We start from the raw sequence: 22,424 nt of genomic DNA, 5'->3' as shown, positions 1-22,424 counted from the left end.
CTTAAATTACACAAAACTGCCTCTTGTGAGCTTTAGATTATTTTATAATGTTGTTACCTCCTCAAAAACAGACCTGGAGTTGTGTTTTAACAATTTATTAATAGTCTGTCTACATCTCAAAATGCTCTGTTGCACCTAGTGATGTCACAAAGCGATAGTTTTTCAAGTTAGACGCTATTTTTTTTTACTTTTTGTTCAGTAGCGATCGGCAATTCCAGGACTGAAATGATCCAAATGATTCTAGTGAAGGTGTGCGGAGTTTAAAAACACAATGGAGCCCTTCCTGTATTACCGCATGACATCACAAGGTGGAACAGAGTGAAGAACAGAGATCAGAAAATTGCATAAAATAAGCACTTTAATTTTGTTTTTACTTTCTTCTTCTCAACTTTCCTCATTAAAAAAACCAAGACACGTCAGATATATTAAATAAATATGTTTTTATTATTATTACACTAAAGATGTTAATGTTGAAAAAAAAAAAAAAAAAAAAAAACATAACATAGAATCTTACCAATAAATATATATTATTAGACTAACAAAATGGCTGTACAATAAAAGTCTTAAATACATCAGAATGTTCTGGTCGGGAGTGATCACAGTGAACCAGGCTCCGGACAGGGGGCAAGGGTCTCTCTGTACACGACTAAACCAGGACTAAACCAGGACTAAACCAGGTCTGGACCAGGACTGAGCCAGGACTGGACCAAGACTGGACCAGGACTAAAACAATGGTTAAAGCAGAGACTAAACCAGGACTGGACCATGATTGGACCAGGACTAAACCAGGACTGGACCAGAACTGGACCATGATTGAGCCAGGACTGGGCCAGGACTAAACCAGGATTCGATCAAGACTTGACCACGACTGGACCAGGACTGGACCATGATTGAACCAGGACTAAAACAGGACTAAACCAGGACTGGACCAGGACTGAGCCACGACTGGACCAGGACTGGACCAAGACTGGACCATGATTGAACCAGACCTAAACCAGGACTGGACCAGATCTAAACCAGGACTCGACCAGGACTAAACCCAAGCTAGACCAGGACTAAACCAGGACTAAAAAAAATTGTTAAAAGAGGATTGGACCAGGACTGGACCAGAAGTGGACCAGGACTGGACCAGGTTTGAACCAAAACTAAACCAGGACTAAAACAAAAGCTAAACCACGACTAAACGAGGCCTGGACCAGGACTGGACTCAGACTGAATCAAGACCAAACCAGGATTCGACCAGGACTGGACAAAGTCTGGTCTAAGACTGACCCAGACCTGGACCAGGACTGAAGCAGGACTAAACTAAAGCTCCACAGGTAAAACCACTGCATACGTATGAGGTAAAATGCATTAGTGACTTTTTCTTTTTTTTACTCACTAAAATAAATCCCAAAATCGTGTTCATAATGTTGCGATTTTTTTCTGAACACTAAACCTAAAACTACTCCATTACTTCATGTTGTGGTTATATAGGTCCTTTTCTGTAACAGTTGCACCTGAAAATGAGTTTAAATAGTGGTGATTTCATTGTATTTTTTTGTATTATTTAGTTTTGTTTATATTAAACAGAGAAGTCCCGTTGCCTCCCTCTCACTTCGAGCCCAAGTCTTACACCAAATTTGGGCACAAGACCAGCTTTGCACTGCCAAAAAAAAAACTACAAACTGTTGAATTCAGAAAAATATCTTGATTTGAGTAGATTTTTTTTAGTAGCCTCGATGGACGCGGAACTAAACCAGGACTAGAAAAGGACTAAAACCAAAGTCCAAAAGTGTGTACGTAGTCACTTGATTATTGAAAAACTCAAAATCGGTCTTCATAAATTGCGTCAAATCGAGCAAAGTATCAAATATTAAGGCGTCAAGTCAGATAAAAGTCGATATTACTCAAATCAAGATTCAGAATTCAAGTAACGTTTTTTGTTTTTTTTTACAGTGTAGTCCTCCTCTTGGGCCTTAAGTGCAAAACCACATGTCCAGTTTTCTCACGCTGACCCGGCCTGCCCCTCCCACCTGCCCCGGGGCATCACAGCCGGGGTATCTATCGGTCATTCCCCCCTTTTCCCCCACCTACGGCTGCCCCACACTGCAAAAACAAACAAAAAAAACATCTACGTCAGTTCCACCGGTTGAATTCTGAACTTGTTTTGAACATTTCGCCCGTAAAGTCAAAAGTACGAGAAACTACCTTCATTATTTGCGAGTTCTACCCGTAGACTGTATATAAAAATGGACTTAGAGAGAGTAGAGTTTGGCTTCAGGCGAAAGAAGAAGCTCAATTTGGAACGGGAATTGATTTACGGACAACGTTGCGAAATAAAAAGGAAGATTAACACGAACATTTTAACACGTGACTGAATTAAATAGTTTGGAAATAAAATATTCTCTGAGTTCTCATGGAAATAATCATTCGGAATTGAGGTTTACATGGAAAACGCACAAAAAATCGGCTTTATTTAGGTCACGTTTACACTAAAACAAATCACCGGAAAAGATCTGCGTCCAGACACGTCGTTTCTATGTCCGTGATCGCAGTAGCCGATTTCGAGTCTTTTCGTGGACGACGACAAGGTTCAGCTTTTACCGAACGTAACGCTGGATTTTAAGATGTTTTGTTTAACGTTTGGTTTGCGGTTCAGCTTCTGTCGGACTAAAGGACACGACTCGGTGGAATGAGTGTTCTTTCTGTGACAGAGGGGTGTTCTGCTGAAATGAGTCCGTTCTGTGTTTCTGTCGCGTTGGAGATGGTTCGTGTTAATCTTTTTAGAGATTATACGTCTGCAGGTCGTACAAATAGAACTAGAGAAACACGAGAAACACGAGTAAGTTGCGGCAGCCGATTTCGACCCAAGGAAGATGGCAAGTCTTTTCGTGGACCGTGTTCTAGCGAGTAGTTGTAGCTCCGCTGTTTCCCGTTTGTCTCTGGTTTGTTTAAACTGTTTTCCACAACATTGCTGATGTCACGAACCCAGAGAATCGGGAAGGAGCAACTCACAGTGACGTGGTCCAATAAGAGCACAACTAGAGCTCCGACGTCAGCGTATCGACATTTTCAGGCGTCCACACGGTGCCGGATCAGCTCTGTACTCAGATACATTCGTGGGAGCTGGCGGCACCAGATTGTTCCGTCTCTGGAGCCGTTTTCCATCGGATTAGTGCGGCGGAATTCATCCGCAACGAAAACGACTCAAGTATGTACTAGTGTGGAAGGGGCCATAATTCCGCTGAATGTCTGGAGGTCAGGAAGGGTTCTGATTGGACAGAGTCACGAACGTATTTACGTCGACGGGAAAAAAAACACACACTTCAGCTACTATCAGCTTTTCTGTCATCTGGTTTGTCATTACGCCACGGACACAAACATGATCCAAACTTTTTTTTCGCAGTGGTTCCGATGATAATTGCGCAGCAGCTGGAGAATTCTCTCATCACGAAAGTTAAAACGAACATTTTAAAACCTGACAACTGCGGCAGCTCAATAGAATTTCAATAAAAAGTGAACTGGAGCCAGAGTCGATGGAGCCGGAAGCGCGCTCATGCTCACTTCCAATTTATCCATTTATAAATACAGTCTACGGTAACACCTAAAGGGAGACATTACATGAATTGTCGCCAAAATAAATACAAATAAATAAAAAAGTATGATTTAAAAACAAAAAAAACAAAAGAAACCTGTCCAAATGTTTTCAAAATTCTTCACCGATCCACTCACGAATCTCGTTAAATCTCCTCAAACCAAGATGAACATTCTGAATTTTCACCACCATTTTAACGAACATCGCGTCGCGTCTTTCGCAGTGCCCAACCGCGACATTAAAAGCATCAGGAATGTGTCAAACATTTCAGTCAAAATGGCGGCTGACGGTTCGGATCAAAAGTGGAGGACAAATAAATTTAACACTGAATATAAATATGAACAATACTGTCTATAAATAAATGTAGTGTACGCGGGATCCCGAGTAAGTATATACAGGTCGTTTGTCTTTGGAAGTGTTTAAATAAAAATGGGAAGTTTTTTTCTTTTCGTAGCCGATCGCCCGTCGGGATCGGCTCGTCTAGTCTCCGTATATACCTACAGTCGAATCCCTTTAAACACCCTGGTCTGAAAAAAAACAACAAAAAATGCAAAGAAACTCAAACACATCTGTTCTTCCTGATTGGGCGGAGTCACAAAGAGGAGGCGGGGCTTGAGGAGGAAGTCGTTAGAAATGCAGCGTGGAGGATGTTGAGTGACAGGTGGTTTTGACCAATCACGGTGAGCTAAGATTGATTTTTTTTTTTGTGTGCATTTTTCTTTGTTCTGCTGTTGATTCCTTGGAAATTGAGTCCACAAAATGGTTTCTGATTTTTAAAGACACCCTGGCCACGTTTACATGGTGTTTTCTGAATAAAATTGTTCAGAATGACATGGAAATAATAATTCCGAATTGAGGACAACGCGTTAAATCGCCTTTATTTAATTCCGCTCGACGTCTGGAGGTCGGGAAGGGCTCTGATTGGACAGAGACACGAGCGTATTTACGGCGACACACTTCAGCTGCTACTGTTTTTTGGTTTTTTTTGTCAGCTCGGTTTGTCGTTACGCCAAGGATTGAACATGATCCAAACTTTTTCCACAGTGGTTTCGATGATACTTGAGCAGTAGCTGGAGAATTCAGATAAAAACGACTAAATATTTTATCGGAAGTGTCTTTCGTTTAATAGGTGACGGTGTTTTTGGGGCATAAAAACACAAAAATCTGAAATCACCCTCCAGAGTGAAGGGAAAAGTTGTTGAATACGCGTCGCCGTAACGTTTCCGTCGACACTGCCCAAGACGCAAAACTCTGGTCAGATCTGCTCACATCTCATACGTGTTTACGTCACATACATACAGTACACGGAAACTTGGCGTGCATACCTGATCGAATGCGTCACCGTATGCACGCAGATTTCCGCTCTAAACGCGGAATAAAAAGTGAAAACGCGTCGCCACTTTTGCATCTTCTGTTCAGCTCCCACTCGCAAGTCCGGATCGAAGTGCGACCCAACGATCATGCGCTGAACGATCGGAATTATTTTTAAGAAGAATAAACGTTTAGGAATAAATTAATTCGGCTTTAAAATCTGAATAGACCACCCACTTACTTCGGAATTAAGTTTAATTCTGAATAATCATTTTTATTTGGAATTGAGCGTTTACATGGTCTTTTTAAAGTGGAATACATTTTTATTCAGAATTAAATTATTTTTATTCGGAATTAAAGCTCTCATGTAAACGTGGCGACTGTGTAACTTCCTGAAGAGGTTCATGATTCTGCTTGAATCCATGGAAAATAAAAAGTTAAACCCACACTTTGGAACATTCCCCATGGAGATCAAAACGTTTGAAGCCAGATTGCGGAAGGTTATCGCCAAAGAAACAGCATTAAGAGTCATGTTTGTGGAGATGCAAGCCCGCTCACAGTATTGCAATAAAAAAAGTGGTACCATTTAATCAATTTTGGGCTTTTTTAGCAGCTGATTTAGTCTAACGTTGCTTTATTAAATTCACAGAGAGTCCCCGCTGCATTGGAAACAGCCTCCTCCTCCTCCTCCTCTCACCTCGTCCTTGTGCCGCGCCTTTGGGAAAAACTTCATCTTCACATTATCATCTCCATCAGAGCAGCCACCTCCAGCCCTGAGGCATGACTGACGGGCGCCTCGGGACCCACCTTCAGTTCAAGTACATGCGCTTCACTGCGTCGAGACTCAATAGTCCATCTTTCGTTTGCGTTTCTCCGTGAAGCGTGATCAGTTTTACGAAAAATAATGTGTTTCTTCCACAGCAGACCAGCATCCAGTGAAGGTTCAAATATATATATAAGTCTATTTTCTCTTTCGAGTCCTGTACTGCTTTCGATCACACGCCCGGCGGCGCATTCGTTGCCATAAATAATAAAATTAAAAGGTCTGTTACATAGCAGCATACACGTTGTCGATGAACTGCAAGTCCTTTCCTTGCACGTTGTTTGGAGTCCTGTAGGAATGATCCTCGGTTCAAAGTGCTGTAGCAGATTTCCTTCAAAACAGTGTCTCTGTCTCACCTCCGCGGCCGCTCGCATCTGCACAGAGGGGAAACAAAAGGGTTAGAGGGAATGTCGAGACTAAACTTAGACTAAAAAAGATGCAGATGAGTGAGTATGAGACAAGAATTAGACAGTGAAGGTGGAGTTTTGGGGTTCTGGAAGGGGATTTGTGCTGTTTTCTTTGGTTTATTGGTTAATTGTTCACATACCCAGCCACAGGTGAATATAATTTTCCATCCAAAATGTCGTAGTGCTTGCCAGACACTTCAAAAGTCTGTACCCGTTTATTTCCCCGAAGGTTTGAGCAAAATTTGTCATTTATTGTGCAATGTTTGTCTAATGAAAGGATCTAGTTGTTTAAATCTACATTATAAAGTTGTTTCCTCATCAAAAAACAGATCTGGAGTTGTGTTTTGTTTCATTCACGCACAATCCTGTATAATGACACTCTGTTCCACCTTGTGATGTAATATATGTGGTAATAAAGAAAGTGCTCCACTGTGTTTTTAAACTCCATACACCTTCACTAGGATCATTTGGATCATTTGAACCCTGGAATTGCCAATCTCTACTGAACAAAAACTTTTAAAAAATGGTTGTTAACTTGAAAACTACCGTTTCATGAATGACATCACAAGGTGGAACCGAGAGTTTTGAGGTTTGGAGATGTAGACAGACTAATAAAAAAGTGTTACCCAAACTCTGAATGAAACAAAACACAACTTTGACTAGGACTAAACCAAATGTTATAATGGTCAAAAAAGGGTCTAAACTTTGACTAAACCAGGTCTTAAGATGGTCTAAACCAAGCCTTAAATCGAGCCCTTGACTAGGACTAAATCAGGTATTATAATGCTCTAAAAAGGATCTAAACTTTGACTAAACCAGACCTAAACCAGGTCTTAAGATGGTCTAAACCAAGCCTTAATTCAAGCCTTTAACTAGGACTAAACCAAGTATTATTATGCTCTAAAAAGGGTCTAAATCTTGACTAAACCAGAACCAAATCAGGTCTTAAGATGGACTTAAATCAAGCCTTTGACTAGGACTAGACCTGAACTAGACCAGGTCTTGTAAAGTCCTAAAAACATGCCTGAAATCAGCTCTGAACTAGGACTAAACCAGGACAACTCCAGGTCTGTTTTTGAGGAGGAAACAACATTATAACTTCAATAATTTCAACAATTTCATGTAATATAGGACCTTTAAAAAACGTTTAATTGTCTGCGAATCAGGAAGTGCATATTAGCATGCTATTTCCTGTTAGTTTTACGCCACACCGGTCTCTGAGTGTTGTGAAAAGCTCTTATAAACTCATCACAGTGAATAATTAAGAGGTTCAGACGGCATAAAGGTAAGTGAGGAGCAACTTTGGACGACTGAAACTGTTTGAAATGGATTAGATCTGTTTTTTTTGTTTTTGTTTTTGTTTTTAAGGCATAAAAATCCGGTAAAATGACCCTGACGTATTAAAATAGACCTATAATCTTATATTTGTACGTTTACTGGGTGTGGAGGGGGCAGGGTGGTAGAGTTTTAAGCCGTGGCCTCCTGAATCTGAAGCAGCCAATTGGAGCGCCACACCGGGTCCCTCCACCCCGAAGTGTGCAGCGCCAAATCCGTATCCGTGTGGGGGGCCGCCGGGGTCAGGGGTCGTGGAAGTGCAGGGGTTAAAAGGTCAAACGGTGGGGGGGGTGAGGTGAGGTGAGGAGGGGGGCTTGTTAACTCTAAAGGCTGTTTCTGTTTGGGAGGACTCCATTACACACAAGTGGTTCTCCAAACTGTTCACACCAACTAAGTATAATTACCATCAGAACTAAACCAAGACTAAACCAGGACTTAAATTAAGCCTCTGACTAGGACTAAACCAGGTTTTATAATGGTCTAAAAACACTCTAAACTTTGACTAAACCAGAACCCAGCCCAGTCTTAAGATGGTCTAAACCAAGACTTAAATTAAGCCTCTGACTTGGATTAAATCTGGACTAAACTGAGATAAAACCAGGACTTAAATCAAGCCTTTGACTAGGACTAAATTAGGAATTATAATGGTCTAAAAGGGGTCTAAACTTTGACTAAACCAGAAGTAAAATAGGTTTTAAGAGATGGTCTAAACCAAGACTTAAACCAAGCCTTTGAATGGAACTAAATCTGGACTAAACCAAAACAAAACCAGGTCTTAAAGTTAAGCCTTTGACTAGGACTAAACCAGGTATTATAACGGTCTAAAAAGGGTCTAAATCTTGACTAAACCACAACCAAACCAGGTCTTAAGATGGACTTAAATCAAGCCTTTGACTAGGAGTAAACCTGGACTAGACCAGGTCTTGTAAAGTCCTAAAACATGCCCAAAATCAGCTCGGAACTAGGACTAAACCAGGTCTAAACCAGGACTTCTAAACCCTCTACAACCGCCAAAATAAAGCAGGGTCAAATACAATAAAAATGGTGTGCGTATTGCAGTTTGAGAACCAATGTTATGGACTAAACCAAACTGTGAGTTACAAGCAACACAACAACACAACATCACACAACACGACAGCAAAACACTCAAAGTTTCACACACTTTGAGAGGCATAAAAACTACAAAAACACCACCACAAAAACTACAAGTGACACGGCCGCCGAGTGAAAACCTTGTGTCAAATTTCGCCAATGTTTCTGAGATTTAAGATCCCAAGATTTCATGTTTAAAGCTTAAACGAAATTAGGTAAGATAAGAGATATTTAATTATACTAAGTGGTTATGTATTGCTGAAGGTTCAAATGAAATCAAATGATCGCATAAAAAGGACAGTTACATAAACAGATCTTATCATTATGAATGGATCCTCACATGTTTTGCTTATGCGAGACGCTAAAACTCACGGTGATTTTGAAATCCTGCTTAAAGCGACGGGCTGGTCGTATTTCTGTCTTTCCGACTTTGTCCTTTCACAGCTGTGGTCCGTGTAATGGACTTTATCCGACCACATTTCCATCAGGATAAGACCGCGTTCTGCTCACGACGTCAGATTCAACTCGTGATCCGAGAGAAGCCGCTCACTCAGGTTATCAGGAAATTCTAAAGATGCATTATGGACATTTTCTAGTGGAAGGTTTGCCTGGAATATTCCACAGTACGATATAGTTTTGTCTAAGGAACTAAGGAAACAGGCTTGATTAAAAACAAATTAAAAACACCTTTTCTTCAGACGATAGAATGTGATTTTCAATATTAAATCGAAGTTCTTTCTTTTATATTACAGTGTATTCTTATATCTGTGTAATCCCGCAGTATTCCAGGCAGGTTCCAGAATGTTCCATGGGTGTAAACTAGTCTATGAGGCCTTATTCTTGTTTCCGATACAGCTCCAGATCATTCTAAAACTACTATTTCTGTCCTATGAATGGGACTTTTTTAGTATCAATACCTGCCCCAAACAGTGTCTAGGTTCGATACTAGTTTTAGTACAGATTAGTATTCTAAAATGTGTTTATTATTTTTGTTTATGTCAATTGGTTTACTAATTTAGTGTTTTTTTATTTATTTATTATTATTATGTATTTATTTATCTGATTATTATTATTATTATTATTATTATTGTTATGTTTTATATTTTTATTTATGTGTTTTATATTTATTATTATTTTATTTATTATTATTATTATTATTATTATTTTATTTTATTTTTTTTATTATTATTATTATTATTATTTTTTTTTTTTTTCTGTTGTTCTCTTATTTGTTTAGATCTGGTGTCTGAGTCCTCTGTTTCTGTTTAGACGATGAGTTTTATGCCATCATTTGATTTTATTTGAACCTCCAGCGATACAGAACGATTTAAATATTGAGTAACCGTATTAGCTTTTGGTTGGTCCGTTTAACACAAAAGTAAAACCCATTTTTAGCTTTCTCACACTTTTGCGAAACATATTACATTTTTAGAGATAAAATAAAATAGGATTCATTCATGTGCGAACCGTGTAGTTTAGGTTTTCACTTTCAGCTCTGCCGTCTGGACTAGTGTGTTTGTGCGTTTGGATCGAGCGCAGCTTCATCCAAACCGGTGACCGTGTGGTAAAGTGGTACAGCACACTCCCGTCTGAACGCTCACTCACTCACTCACTCACTCACTCACCACGGGGCGTTTTCGACTAAAACGACACTTAAAACTGAGACGCAGCGAGCAAGCGACAGCACGACACGGCCACAAGACGACAACGACAGCGACACAGCAGCAACACGACAACAACACAACAACAACAACATCACAACAACAACACAACAACAACACAAGCAAAGAGGCAAGACACGCATGCACCACACACACACCGCACAAAAAAACACTCTACAGGAGGTTAAACGGCTCAACTCACAACCTGGAGTCATTTTAAATTATTTCAACTCAAATTAACACTGAAAATAATACAAATAATACAAACAATAATAAATAAATCATAATAATAGTAACTTTACTGTAATTTAGACTTACATACTACTATCGCTACTACAAAAATACTACTTTTACAACTATCCTGTTTTACACAAATTAATCAATCTACTGCAAGTACTGCTACTGTTGCTATTACTGTTACTACTACTTCTATTACTACTACTAATAATACTACAATTACTACTACTACTACTACTACAAAAAATATATATATATAAAATAAAATAATACTAACCAACTTTTCTCACAGACTACCTAGTCTACAACAAATATTGCTTTACTGTCACTACTACTGTTACTGCTACTGCTACTACTACTGCTATTATTACTATTACTGCCACTAGGGTATTAATACTACTATAGCTACTACAAATATAGTACTTTTGCAACTATCTCACTTTACAGAAATTACTCACTCTACTATAAGTATTGTTCCAATTACTAGTACTATTATTACTACTACTACAAAAATACAACTTCTTCTTCTACAATTACTTTACTACAAGTATTGCTACTGTTGCTATTACTGTTACTGCTACTACTAATACTACTACTGCAATTACTACTACTACAAAGATACTACTTCTGCAACTATCCCATTTTACACAAATTAGTTTACTACAAATATTGCTACTACTGTTACTGTTACTGCTACTACTACTACTACTACTACTACTACTAAAAAATAAAATATAAAAAATACTACTTTTGCTACTACTCGACTTTTCTCACATCTAGTCTACTACAAAATATTGCTATACTCTTTCTACTAGTGTTACTGTAGTACCATTACTGATACTACTACTACTACTACTACTAATGCTACTACTACAACAATTACTACAACTACTACAAAAATACTACTTTTGCAAATAACCCAATTTTCTCACAAACTATCTAGTCTACTACAAACATTGCTATACTCTCGCTACTCATGTTACTCTAGTACCATTACTGATACTACTACTACTACTACTACTACTACTACTACTCCCTCCAGTGCAGTACTAAACCCCGTGAGTCGAGCCGGGTTATTAGTCTCCTGTAGGTGTGTGTGGAGAGTGCAGGTGGAGGAGGGACAGGTGGAGGAGGAGGAGGAGGAGGAGCAGAGTTCGGAGGAGGAGAAACAAAGATCTGAAAGTGGAGTCTGAGGTGGAGTGGGGGGGGGGCACAGACCTGCATGTCCGCTCGTTTAGCTCGAGCTTTCTGGCCGTGCAGTCTAAGTGAGAGTATTTGCAGGAGCATGTACAGGTGAGAGGGTCCTGAATGTACAGGCGCTTCCTCCGCTCGGAGCAAGGCGCACACTGGCTGCAAGAAAACACAGAGGACAGAGAGAGGCTAAGCTACACACACTGCACAGGCCGCACACCGCGAGCACGCAAACGTCCTAGACACGCACGTCCCTCGGGCTAGCGCCGCACTCCAGCTCCCCGACGGAAAACGCTGAAGCAACAGGTTTCCTCGAGACCACGGAAAAAAAAGTCTAACAGCTTTCAAAAAAGTTTACGTCAAGAAAACATTCACACAATCAATCAATCCATCTGTGTGTCACTTGTTTGTTTGTTTTTCAAAATAAAACTGAAAATAAATTAAACCAGGTCTAAACCAGGACTAAACTAGAACTGAACCAGGACTAAAACAGGTCTAAACCAGGACTAAACCAGAACTAAAACAGGTATAAACCAGGTCTAAACCAGAACTAAAACAGGTCTAAACCAGGACTAAACCAGAACTAAAACAGGTATAAACCAGGTCTAAACCAGAACTGAACAAGGACTAAAACATGTCTAAACCAGGACTAAACTAGAACTGAACCAGGACTAAAACAGGTCTAAACCAGGTCTAAACCAGAACTGAACAAGGACTAAAACAGGTCTAAATCAGGACTAAACCAGGTTTAAATCAGGTCTAAATCAGGACTAAACCAGGTTTAAATCAGGTCTAAGTCAGGACTAAACCAGATCTAAAACAGGACTAAACCAGAACTAAACCAGGACTAAACCAAGTCTAAACCAGAACTGAACAAGGACTAAACCAGATCCAAATCAGGACTATAACCCAGGTGTACACCAGGACTAAACCAGGTTTAAACCAGAACTGAACCAGGATTAAACCAGGTCTAAATCAGGACTAAACCAGGTCTAAATCAGGTCTAAATCAGGACTAAACCAGGTCTAAATCAGGTCTAAGTCAGGACTAAACCAGATCTAAAATAAGACTAAACCAAAACTAAACCAGGTCTAAACCACAACTGAACCAGGACTAAACCAAGTCTAAACCAGGACTGAACGAGAACTAAACCAGAACTAAAACAGGACTGAAACTAGTTTTGGAGATAAATAATGAAGTGATATAAATGCAAAAATAGACCCGTTTGATAAAGCCATACTGTGGAAACAAAGCCCAGCGTTTCCATGGAGATGTCCTCACCAAAAAAGTTAATCTTCAAGACTAAAACCCGATGACGCAGACTAAACATTTATGAAAAATCGTCGTATGATATTTGGGAGTGAACGTAGACGACATAACGGACTCTATCAGGAAACAAAGGCCGACTGTGAGACTAAACAGATCAGAACTCATCCAGAACGCACAGATAAGAACTCAGGCCAGAAGAACTCAAACCACGCCAGAACTCGGACTAAACCTGGACCTAAACCAGGACTAGAACTAAATCTACAGCGAAACTAAACAAGGACTAAGCCAGGACTAGAAACAGGTATAAAACAGAACTAAAACAGGACTCCACTAGGACTAAACCAGGACTAGAACCAAGTCTACATCAGGACTAAACCAAAACCTGACTAGAACTAAACCAGGACTAGAACAAGGACCAAACCGAGTCTATTTCAGGACTTTGACCGGGTCAAACCAGGACAAGTTTAACAATAACAAACTGTTCTCGTAAACTATTGTCCAAGTATCAGTCGAAGATCTAAAGTTCAAAGTGAAATCTTCAGTCTTTGTCGACAATCTCTAACATCTTATCTCCTGCTCGCCGTTTCAGGAGAAAAACAACAACAAAAGTTCAGGTGGAGATGTTACTGCTCCTTAGAAAATCCCACAGTATGGCATTAAAAGTATATCCATGAAATCTGACGGTCAAATGGGTAAAAACGCAACGAAAATGTAACGATATCGAACTCTCTCGGTACGATATTATCACGATACGCATCTTATAGTACGATATTTATTGCGATATTTTGAAGATAAGACACGTTTTTTGCTTTTAAAATAGTTTGACAAGATTTTGCTGTGAATTATTGCCATCATAATCCCAAGAATTCAAGTAAAAACATATTTCTTCATGTTGTCTGCGATGAAATGCATCATGGGATATGTAGTTACCGATGTTTATAAGCTGTTACTACAATAAAACGACACATTTAAGCAAAGGAACTTTTGATTCGATATATTGTGACAGCCCACGATATTATTGTGAGACTTTTGACGATACAATATCACGATATTTCGATTATTGTTACATCCATAGTAAAAAGTATTATTACGTTTCCGTTTAATTTTTGTGTTTTAGTTTAAGTACGGTTTGTTATGGTCGCAGTTGTCCCGGTTTGATCCAGTTAAAGTCCTGAAATAGACTTGGTTTGGTCCTGTTGTAGTCCTGGTTTAGTTCTAGTCAAGTCTTGGTTTAGTTCTGCTGTAGACTTGGTTCTAGTCCTGGTTTAGGTCCAGGTTTAGTCTCAGGTTTGAGTTCTTATGGTCTGATCCGGTTTGATCCTATTAAAGTCCTGAAATAGAATTGATTTGGTCCTTGTTCTAGTCCTGGTTTAGTCCTGGCCGAGTCCTGGTTTAGATGTGCGGTAGACTTGGTTCTAATCCTGGTTTAGTCCTAGTGGAATCCTGGTTTAGTTCTCTTGTGGACTTGGTTCTAGTCCTGGTCCAGTCCTGGTTTAGCTCTGACGTAGACTTGATTCTAGTCCTGGTTTAGTCCTAGTGAAGCCTTGGTTTAGTTCTATTGTAGACTTGGTCCTAGTCCTGAATTAATCCTGATCCAGTCCTGGTTTAGTTCTCTCTTTTTTAAGCCTAAAAAGTCAAAACATTGAGTTGTTTATGTCTAATCCTCCACCAAAAACATTTAGAGACACTTTCTGATTAATCCCAAAACTTTTCTTGGATTAAAAATACTGCGAGAATCCAATAATATTCTTTTTTTGTTGACATTTTTGTCAGTATTACTCAACAATGCAGAGTCATGTGGAGGTCAGGTTCGTCTTACATAAGCTTCGCTGGTGACTCAGGTGTTTCTTTAAATAGGTGAAAGGTCACGGGGTCACTGTGGCTCTGATACCGTGAGAGTCGCGCTGAGTTTAGGTCTGCGCTCGTCTCCAGTTGGATTAGACGCTCCCCGGGCCGCGGATAAAACGACGGTCTTGAGGTCGGCCTCGCTCAGCTGCAGCGGTCGCTCGGTCGGTCGGTGTACGTGCGCACGGACAGGAGAGCCGCGTCCACCTGACCTGATCCTATTAGAAACTCTGACCTCCACAGCCCTTCGCCGCCGCCGCCGCCTCTGAACCCGCACGGCCTCTAAGAACGCGTTTAGGATTCTCACGAGCTCAAAAGGACTGTGAAAACTCATTTATATTTCGCACGTTAAGGGGCGGATATTGCGCAAAATCACATCATGTCGAGTCACGTTATATTCCCAAGGTTCCCGCTCGTTTTCACTGACAACATTTCAAAACTTTCCCATGACTTTTTCATGAACCTAAAGTGACATTTCCATGATTTTACGGCACCTACATGTGTAGAAATGATCAGACTTTTAGGACTAAATATGAAATGTTAACTCTTTCCTCTCACCATATGGTCTGGGGTTGTAGTTTTTTAACTTTTAATTCAACTTTCAATTTAACTTAAATTCAAAATCCTGTCAGTGCATTTATTGTCGTGTCTTTTAAACAAAAGGCGCAGACGTTGGGAGTTGTTTTGTATAATTTCTAATCTTTTTGTAATTATGTATTGACTATTTTGTTCCAGTATTGCCGGTTCAATTGAACGTTGAAAAGAAAAAGAAATGTTCTAAATTTAAAGTCCAAAAAGATCGACTTATGGATCCTTTTATTGACGCTTCAGTTACTGTTTTTCATTGTTTAAAACTTGATAAAACTTCCTCATTAATGTTGAATAATGTTCAATAATCCAACTTTATTTTGTGATTTACGAATAATGTCGATTGATTTGGTTCGCAAAGTTTTGTGACTTTTAAAATCCCCAGAATTTTTTATTTTTTTTTGGGAACCACTGACGTTGTAATTGCGTGAAACACATACTAAAATTCCATGACTTTTCCAAAACTTTCAATGAATTTACAAAACTCTGTGTTTTTTCTAGGCCTGGAAAATGACACTTTCAATTTCCATGAGTTTTCCAGGATTTCCATGACCGTGGGAACCCTGTATTCCTCATGTTTTGTTTCATTCACACGTGTTTGACTCATCCCTGTGTTATTAGACTGTTTCAAAATGTAGACAAGTGTAGACGAGTTTAAAATACGCCGTTCCACCTTGTGATGTCATGAGGTGGGAGTTTGTCACGTGAACAACTCCTTTTACTGAGTTAGTTCAGTAGAAATCGTCTAAAGTCCAGCGCTGAAATCATCCAAACGATTCTAGTCAAAGTATTTTTATCATTATTATTATTACAGGTATTAGTATTGACTTTAAAAACACGGTGGAGCACTTCCCCGTATCACCGCGTGACATCACAAGGTGGAACGGCGTTTTCAGTTTGAGAGAAGTCAAAACTCAGCCTAAAAATGCAGGATTTTTGTGGTTTATGTGAACGAAACTAAACAAAAATCCAGATATTTTTCTGTCAAATTGACAATTTTTGTTTGTCAAATTCAGTGTTTTATGTAAATTTCTTGACTTTTGCCGTTTGAAAGTCTTGGAAAAGTCTTGGAAATTTCTGTTTTTTCAAGATAAGTAATAAAAAAAGTAGAGAATAATGCCAAACTGTGGAATATTAAAGGCTAAGTTGGGTCCGTTTATACAAAAAGCCAGAAAATGAGACCAAAACTGAAGGAAAAAAACAAAATTTTTGAGCCAAATCGTTGTGTTTTTCTTGAGTTTTTACCCGAGCCCAGAGTTTCAGATCCACAACAGAGACGTGGACTATCTGAGGACTATGAGGAGACTTTTGCCCACTCTACTCACCGGGTCTGCACAGCTCTATTTACCAAGCACTAAAAATAAAAATAGGTTAGCGGCGTGACACCTGCGGTTAAGATTAGAGCCAAAGTAAAAGTGCAACTGGAACTGAACAGAGACCCGCGGGTGGTCCTCGGCCAGACCACAGACCCGCCAGATCTGCAGTGGGACCGGGACTGGACCGGGACTTGACCAGGACTCAACCAGGACTAAACCAGGGCTAAACTAAAGATAAACCAGGACTGAACCAGGACTAAACTAGGACTAAGCCAGAGCTAAAGCAGGACGACACCAGGACTAAACCAAGACTAAACCAAGTCTACACCAGGATTAAACCAGGACTAAACCAAGACTAAACCAAGTCTACACCAGGATTAAACCAGGACTAAACCAAGTCTACACCAGGATTAAACCAGGACTAAACCAAGACTAAACCAAGTCTACACCAGGATTAAACCAGGACTAAACCAAGACTAAACCAAGTCTACACCAGGATTAAACCAGGACTAAACCAAGTCTACACCAGGATTAAACCAGGACTAAACCAGGGCTGAACCAGGACTAAACTAAAGATAAACCAGGACTGAACCAGGACTAAACCAGAGCTAAAGCAGACCTACACCAGGACTAAACCAAGACTAGACCAAGTCTACACCAGGACTAGACCAAGTCTACACCAGGACTAAACCAGGACTAGACCAAGTCTACACCAGGACTAAACCAGGACTAGACCAAGTCTACACCAGGACTAAACCAAGTCTACACCAGGACTAAACCAGGACTAATCAGGACTGAACCAGGGCTAAATCAGGACTGAACAAGCTCTGAACCAGGACTAAACCAGGACTAAACTAAGACTAAACCAGGACTGAACCAGGATTAAACCAGAACTGAACCAGGACTAAACCAGGACTGAACCAGAGTTAAACCAGGACTAAACCAGAGTTAAACCAGAACTGAACCAGAGTTAAACCAGAACTGAACCAGAGTTAAACCAGGACTAAACCAGGACTGAACCAGAGCCAAAATCAGGACTGAACAACGACTCAATCAGGACTGAACTAGGACTAAACCAGGATTAAACCAGAGTTAAACCAGGACTAAACTAGGACTAAACCAGGACTGAACCAAGACTAAACCAAAACTAAACCAGGACTGAACCAGAACTGAACCAGGACTAATTACTACTCGTCAAAACTAGGACATAAACATAATTGTCAGTCACTACAGTAATTATATTCTCCATGGACGAACTTCTTTCAAACTTCGAGTCTGATCTTCATTCGCTCGTCGGCCTCCACCCACCGCACACGTACACACACGTACACACACGTACACACACATCCAGCCAAGACTGAACGTAGTGTCTTGCTCAAGGGAACCACAACAGTTTGACCCGATCTCTGAAATCTAACCAACAATCCAATCGTTTTGCCAAAGCTTTTCCACTCCCAGCACAACGCAAATGAAAAAGCCACGTTACGCTATTTTCCGATCGTATAATGTTGTTACCTCACCTGAGTAGTTCTGAAAACACTCCGTTCCACCTTGTGATGTCATGAGGCAGAGGCGGGACCAAGTCTTTGTTTTGTTTTGCAAGTCTCAAGTAAGTCTCAAGTCTTTGACCTCAAGTTTGAGTCGAGTCTCGAGTCTCTGGCGCAGAAAGAATTTAAAAGTGCTCCTCAAGTCTTCTCAAGTCACAGGCCTCAAGTCCGAGTCAAGTCCTAAGTCCCTGACCTTCAAGTCCAAGTCGAGTCTCGAGTCTCGGGCACATAAATCCAAGTCAAGTCCAAGTTGTCTGCTTTGAGCTTCAAGTCATTTCAAGTCTTTAAACCAACAAAAAATACCAAATATAGCTCAGATTTTTGCAGTTTATATGACTTTTAAGATAAATTGGCCTCAAGTCCGAGTCAAGTCCCAAGTCCCTGACCTTCAAGTCCAAGTCGAGTCACAAGTCTTAGTCCGTTTTATCAAGTCAAGTCCTAAAAATAGTGACTAAAGTCTTATTTGAGTCCAATTTCAAGACTAATTCCAACCCTGTTTTTGACTATTTCTACTCAAGGTAAAAAAGGAGCTTGAAAACTACCACTTCATGACATCACAAGGTGGAACTGAGCGTGCTGTTCTTTGAAGATGTAGACAGACGAACAATAAACGGGTCTCCAGCTCAGTTTTTGACGAGGTAACAACATTATAACGTGTCTTAAACATCACAACAGTCAAGTTTGCATCATCTAGGACCTTTAAATTTCCTTTAAAATAAAAAAAATGAAATCAAAATATTTAAAAATCATGTTATAATACCCACTTTTTCCCACCACCATCATAATATCGATCATTCACTCACTCACCGACAAACTTAAAATGTACTTACTATTGTTTCTTTGCTGTTGATAACCCTTGCTTTTCTCTGCAACAAACAAAAAAACAAACATTATTATTTGAGATTTTCGCGTTTTTTTGTGTTTCGTTTTGGTTTCGTCGGTGCGTTACCTGCATGCACACTGCGTATGCTCCGTGAACTTTAGCTCTAGAGTGTGCTGCGATACCATTGGTCTCGACCGCATTACCTTGAAACCAAAAAAAGAGGACACAACAGTTGTTACAAAACTCTTCCCAATCGAAATTTCGGCATTGTCTCGTGACCCTGGGAGCCACAGCCAAAATACGCCGCCTTCTCTGGGTGTTTGGGAGATTTCGGGACAGATTTTTTATTTTTTTTGGGGAGGATTTGAGCGGTTACGGCGTCGCGGAGAGGAGCCTCGTAAACAGACGTGCGGGTAAACAACATATCTGGAATACCAGCCGCTCGGACACCTGCCGAGTCCAGACCAGAGGAGGATCTGTCTGCGGAACAACAGTCATGTGTCCTGAAGCTGGACTGTGTGGGTTTTTTTTTGGTTGTGGGTCCATCACCTGCTTGTTTTTATGTCTGGAATGTTCCACAGTGTGACATTAAACAGCTCTACTTTGACATTTATTCAATTACAGCTGGTTTTATAGCTCAAAAATACAAAGAAAAACAACTTTTTTTCGCCACTAGAGCTGGGAGTCATTAAAAAGTTGTCGATACGATACATGTCTCGATACAGTGAGCTTTTGATTCGATACGATATATTTCTAATCGATTTGATAAGGTTCAATAAAAAATAAAGGCTAAATCGTGGCGGTGATACTAAAAGTCTTTGTTAAACCACTTCTTGTGCAAAGTTCGTTATGAAAAAAGCCAATTTTAATCATCAAAACACTGAAAATGTCAATTGTGTCGCATAAATTTGTTTTCTTCCTCTAAACCAGACATGTCAAACTCAGGCCCGGGGTCCAAATTTGGCCTGAGATATAATTACATTTGGCCCGCAAGATCATATTAAATATGTATTAGAGCTGCCCACCGGCTATAAAGACATTATTTATTTAATATTCTGCTCATTCTGGATTCAACTATTATTAAACATTTATTTTAATAAGATAATGCTTAACGTTACATATCTCCAAAGAAGAGAAAACATGCAGATGTTGCTGAAATGTTTCAACAAATATTTAGTTTGACCCAGTTTTTAATTTTGGTCGTCTGTGAATTTGAGTTTGACATCCCTGCACTAAACAAACAACAAAACTGTAACAAAATAATTTAGTAAAATATACTAAAAAAATCGATATATAGATACAGTATCGATATCGTGGGCTGCTGTATCATCATATTAAACAATACGATATATCGATATATTTCTGCTCTTTACAGATCTGACCTGTAACTTGCCTGGTTTGGTTTCCATGAAGATAGAAAGGTTTAATGCCATACTGTGGGATATTCCAGACAACACAATAACATTTAAACAAATAAAACACAGATAAAGGACGTACAGCAGTGTTCAAGAAAAGGCAACGTTTTAAAATAATGTTTAAATGTGTGTTTGAAAAACGTTCAAAAATATAAAACTTTTTGATAGATTTTGAATGATTTCGGAAGGTTGGCGGTTTGAATCCCGCTCTCGACATAAAACATCATTGGTAAAACGGTCAGATTCACAAACCCACAGGTTGACGGATGTGTTCCATCTCCCACTGATGAACGCTGTCGTTGTGTCCTTGGGCAAGACACTTAACCCATCTCACCCACAGCGTCTGCGTACACTGGTGTATGAATGTGTGTGAATGGCTGAGTGGTTCCTTAAGGAGGATGGCAAGATGGCATCCTAATGTTTACACTGCACTTTTCCAGAAAATATCGAAAAGGTAAACTCCAAAATATGGAACTGGACCATTTCTATTATTAACATGACCTGAGAACATGCCACATTACAACACAAATCTGAAGCTGAACAGTCATTTTAGCTGCCCCGATCTGTATTAAATAATAATAATAATGATAATAATGATAATAATAAATAAAAGATGCTATTGTTCATTTCCATGGAGAGAAGCAGGGGTCAGGTCCAGTGCCGTACATGTGTATGTAGGACATCCTGCTCGCAACAAAACTTCACATTTTGACAATTGATTACTGCTAAAATAAAACAAAAACCAAATAAAACTGACGATGTTAATCTGTAGTGTGTGTCTCACCTGGAGCGTGACGTTTTTTGTCTGGGTGGGCACACACTCCATGGCCTCGTCCTGGCAGCAGCCCCCGCAGCGCGACAACACCACACACGACGGGATGTAGATGAACTCCGTGTCTCCTGGGTGCTCCACGTACACGTCCACCAGCGTGTCCCGGGGTTTACATTCACTCTTCATCAGCACTTCCAGGAAGGGCACCACTGTCAACAAAAAAAAAACACAAAGCGACGCAGCGGGTTTACCGTACAGGATCATAACAATATTTAATAAAGAAACGCACTTTGGCTTTGTCCGGAAGTCCACATTATTCTCAACTTAAGGCAAAATCTAGAGGTCACGCCATTTTTTTAGGATTGTTTGAACGTCCAGTTGGTGAAAAAGTAGTGCACTCCAGTCAATATAGACCACAATGCATTGCAAGAGTCTGACGAAGCAGATAAAAGCGCTGGTTTATGACTCTGTAGATCCTGATTCTGAATGAAACACTCTTAAAAACCTGTTCTGGCTTTAAATCCTCGATCTCGGGAATCGTCGCCAACACAGCTGATAATCCTAGCCAGATTCATGAGCCGGTTTCGCTTCGTAGAAACCGTCCGACCTCGCAGCGTTAGGATTCGTTCGCTCGACAGTAGGCGGGTACTTTTTTTATTTAACCAATCGCTGCTATTTGGTCGTGACGTATGTAATTTTTTCCCAAATCCCGTAGGAAGATGGACAATAACGTCTTTCCCCTTGATAAAATTCACCAAATATTCTCTTTGTTCCGGCTTTAAATCCTCGATCTTGTTAATCATCGCCAACACAGAACGGTTGGCTCTTCACTGATTGGCTGAACTCGCACTTCCGAGGTTCTTGCAAACCGTCTAGTGTATTCCGATTCCTGATCTAGTCGCTGGAGAGAAATGAAATTAAGCGGAGGTACTAGGTGGCTAAGATCATCCCGTCTGTTTACGTGAAATCCAGCGTGATAGTTACTTCTTATTAATCTATAAACAGAGGCTGATCTGATCCTTAATTATGACAGAAATTATGTTTTATCTGAGTTTAGCAGCCTTTTTTTTCCACCTAGATACCAGAGTCACGTGACCCGATTGTAGTCTGAATCGCTCTGTGAATCAGCGAACTATAGAAAGAAAGAGTCCAGGCCTATGTAGTGTCAGAAAGAGCCGGAAGAGCCCCGGATAACTGCATTTCAATCGTCTGTCT

The 22,424-nt window shown here is 40.0% G+C and overlaps 1 protein-coding gene across 1 annotated transcript in view; it reads right to left on the bottom strand.

The window, feature by feature from the left end:
- Window positions 1–421: 421 nt before the first annotated feature.
- Window positions 422–22,424, bottom strand: part of vegfaa (vascular endothelial growth factor Aa) — a 34,362-nt gene continuing 12,359 nt past the window's right edge. The window contains exons 3-7 of the mRNA XM_020925802.2: window positions 21,222–21,418; window positions 19,149–19,225; window positions 19,030–19,065; window positions 11,662–11,793; window positions 422–6,085 (exon numbers count right to left, since the gene is read on the bottom strand). Coding sequence (XP_020781461.1) covers window positions 6,064–6,085; window positions 11,662–11,793; window positions 19,030–19,065; window positions 19,149–19,225; window positions 21,222–21,418 — 464 coding nt within the window. The 3' untranslated portion in view covers window positions 422–6,063. The remainder of the gene's footprint in view (window positions 6,086–11,661; window positions 11,794–19,029; window positions 19,066–19,148; window positions 19,226–21,221; window positions 21,419–22,424) is intronic.

This window comes from Boleophthalmus pectinirostris, unplaced genomic scaffold (genome assembly GCF_026225935.1).
Source record: "Boleophthalmus pectinirostris isolate CB_2022bp ecotype Guang Dong unplaced genomic scaffold, ASM2622593v1 HiC_scaffold_6, whole genome shotgun sequence".
NCBI classification, from domain to species: Eukaryota; Metazoa; Chordata; class Actinopteri; order Gobiiformes; family Gobiidae; genus Boleophthalmus; species Boleophthalmus pectinirostris.
This window is presented reverse-complemented; position numbering and strand designations above follow the sequence as displayed.